Source organism: Octopus bimaculoides, chromosome 17, assembly GCF_001194135.2.
Source record: "Octopus bimaculoides isolate UCB-OBI-ISO-001 chromosome 17, ASM119413v2, whole genome shotgun sequence".
NCBI classification, from domain to species: Eukaryota; Metazoa; Mollusca; class Cephalopoda; order Octopoda; family Octopodidae; genus Octopus; species Octopus bimaculoides.
The window spans coordinates 48,712,187-48,714,802 of NC_068997.1; the positions used below are offsets into that span (position 1 = coordinate 48,712,187).

At 32.0% G+C, this 2,616-nt stretch overlaps 1 protein-coding gene across 4 annotated transcripts in view; it reads right to left on the bottom strand.

Annotated features, from left to right (window-relative positions):
- The window catches only part of LOC106871447 (uncharacterized), a 16,826-nt gene that overhangs the window by 13,896 nt on the left and 314 nt on the right, over positions 1 to 2,616 (bottom strand). Inside the window, exons 1-2 of one of the 4 annotated variants that reach the window (XM_014917920.2) lie at positions 2,201 to 2,336; positions 439 to 600 (exon numbers count right to left, since the gene is read on the bottom strand). In XM_014917920.2, the coding sequence (XP_014773406.1) occupies positions 439 to 466 (28 nt within the window). In that variant the 5' untranslated portion in view covers positions 467 to 600; positions 2,201 to 2,336. Of the gene's footprint in view, positions 1 to 438; positions 601 to 925; positions 945 to 2,115; positions 2,138 to 2,200; positions 2,337 to 2,616 lie in introns of those variants that run through there. The other 3 variants (XM_052973944.1, XM_052973943.1, XM_052973945.1) reach the window with 3 other exon arrangements.

A 2,616-nucleotide genomic window follows, 5' to 3' on the forward strand; every position in this document is an offset into this window, starting at 1 on the left:
ATGATATATACATATATAGATATAAATTATATGTGTATATATATATATATATATATATGTATACATGTATACATGTATAATATATATTATATATATATGTATATGTATATATGTATATATATATATGTGTGTGTGTGTGTGTGTGTGTGTGTGTGTGTGTGTGTGTGTGTGTGTGTCTTTGTATCTGTGTTTGTATCCCATCTCCGCTTGACAACCGGTGATGTGTTTACGTCCCCGTAAGTTAGCGATTCGGCCAGCCGATATATAGATAAAATATGTATCGGCCTTGTAATCTGCAATGAAATATAAGTAATGGGCGTGATTCGTTCGACTAAAACCCTGAAACCCTAAAATATCAATAAACAACATAGACCAAAACAAAACAAACTGACCGACTGACCACGAAAGAAACGATAATGAACAGGGTATTACACTTACCGTCTTTTCTATCGTTTGACATGGCCATTTCGTCGTTGTATCCCTAAATCACTGTAGAACATATAAGTGTTTTCGTTTGCGAAATTATTTATTTCACAGAGGAAATATCTTCTGAGTCTGTAGCAATCTGTATAAAATATCCAGTGTTATTCAACATAGTACCTGTAACGATAATAATTAACATGTTTTTCCACTTTTTAATGGTATTTACCCGTGACGTCACTTGTTTTCTTCAAAGAAAAGAAAATTGGGTTTTTCCTTGTCTACATCATTCATACACAAGTACGTACACGCACACCTACACACTCGCACAAGCACAAATGAATAACACCCTTACATATGCATTCACGTCGGCATGGCCCTCACTAACACCAAATTTATCCGAAATTCCCCTTTTCATGCACCATAGACATATAACTATAGATTAGATAATGTAACTAAAGATTAGATAATATAATGCTATAGAGATTTGGGAAAAAACATGAACCTGCTGAAGTAGAACACAAGTATTAAAAAGAATAACACCATACATAGATTCACACGCATTGAAGTTCTCATCACATGTACGTCAGCATGACTCCTTCTCTCTCTCTCTCCGTCTCTATCCTTCTCGCTCACTCTCTCTCTCTCCCTCCCTCTCTCTCTCTCTCTCGCTCTATCTATCTATCTATCTATCTATCTATCTATCTATCTATCTATCTATCTATCTATCTATCTATCTATCTACCTACCTACTTGCATGATGCCAGCTTTCATGCAGAAAACGCAAGCTTTCTGATTAGGTAAAGATTGATCAAAATTTAAACCTCAGTAACAATTTTCTGCAATTTTTTCTGGAACAAGTATATAACAAAATCGGATTTAACGTGGAAAATTATTTCAATATACCAAATATGGAAACTTAGACGCAATTCTAAAATCGTACAATATGTGACACCAACAGGGAAGACCCTACAAAAGTAGAGAAACAGGTAGTGATAGGACGTCTCACACGCACACACACTAGACTATCTACATACTAGACTATCTACAACATAAATATATACATCAAAATACACAGATGCATACGTACAGACAATATACGTATATAGGGATATATTTGTAAGGCATAAATACATGCACGAATACACATGTATACATATACATATATATACGCAATCATGTTCGTATACGAAGATTATTCAGCGTTCGAACAGGCAAGAGTAACTTAAATTTATGGATGGAGGTAGTAAGGGTTGAGAAGGGTAACGTATAGATAAAAAGAGGTTACTAATGCAGAAAGGGAGAAAGTATGGTTTTCGTGAAGAAAAAGAAAGAAAGAAAGAAAGAAAGAAAGAAAGAAAAAATTGCTGAGTGTATAATAGCAAAAATTGGGCAAAATACATTAAAAAAAGAATCCCATATATCGAACCATCCATAAAAACGGTTAAATTTGTTTGCAAAATATCTTAAAATAAATGAAAATAAAATAAAATAAAGTAAAATAAAATAAAAAAACATACACAAACATACATATATGTATACATACGTACAATGCGTACAAGCATTCATGCATATATACATGCAATACAGGCGTATATATATATATATATATATATATATATATATATATATATATATATATATATATATGTATGTATGTATACAGGGAATGTAGTGGAACCTGTAGTACCCTACTTTGGGATTAAAAGCTACACCAACCATCTCGTCCTTCCCATCAAGAATAAGAACTAAATATTAATATAAGTATTCAATAGCTTACAATATTCCAATATGGTGCTAATCGCTTCAGTGATCTGCAGGATGTACATATGGAGGTGTTAAAAAAAAAAATAACAAAAGAAAAAAACGGAAACATGATAATATTTGATATAGCACTAGCGGGGTTATCTAAGTATATACATGCAATTTGCCATACGGAGTTCTTTCCCTTAAATTATTTCGTTTAATATATGTATATATGTATATTTAATTGTAAAGTAATGAGCATATCTACACTGATACATACATACATACATACATACATACATACATACATACATACATACATACATGGAGATTCATACATACATACATACATACATACATACATGGAGATTCATACATACATACATACATACATACATACATGGAGATTCATACATACATACATATATACATACATACATGCATGCAGAT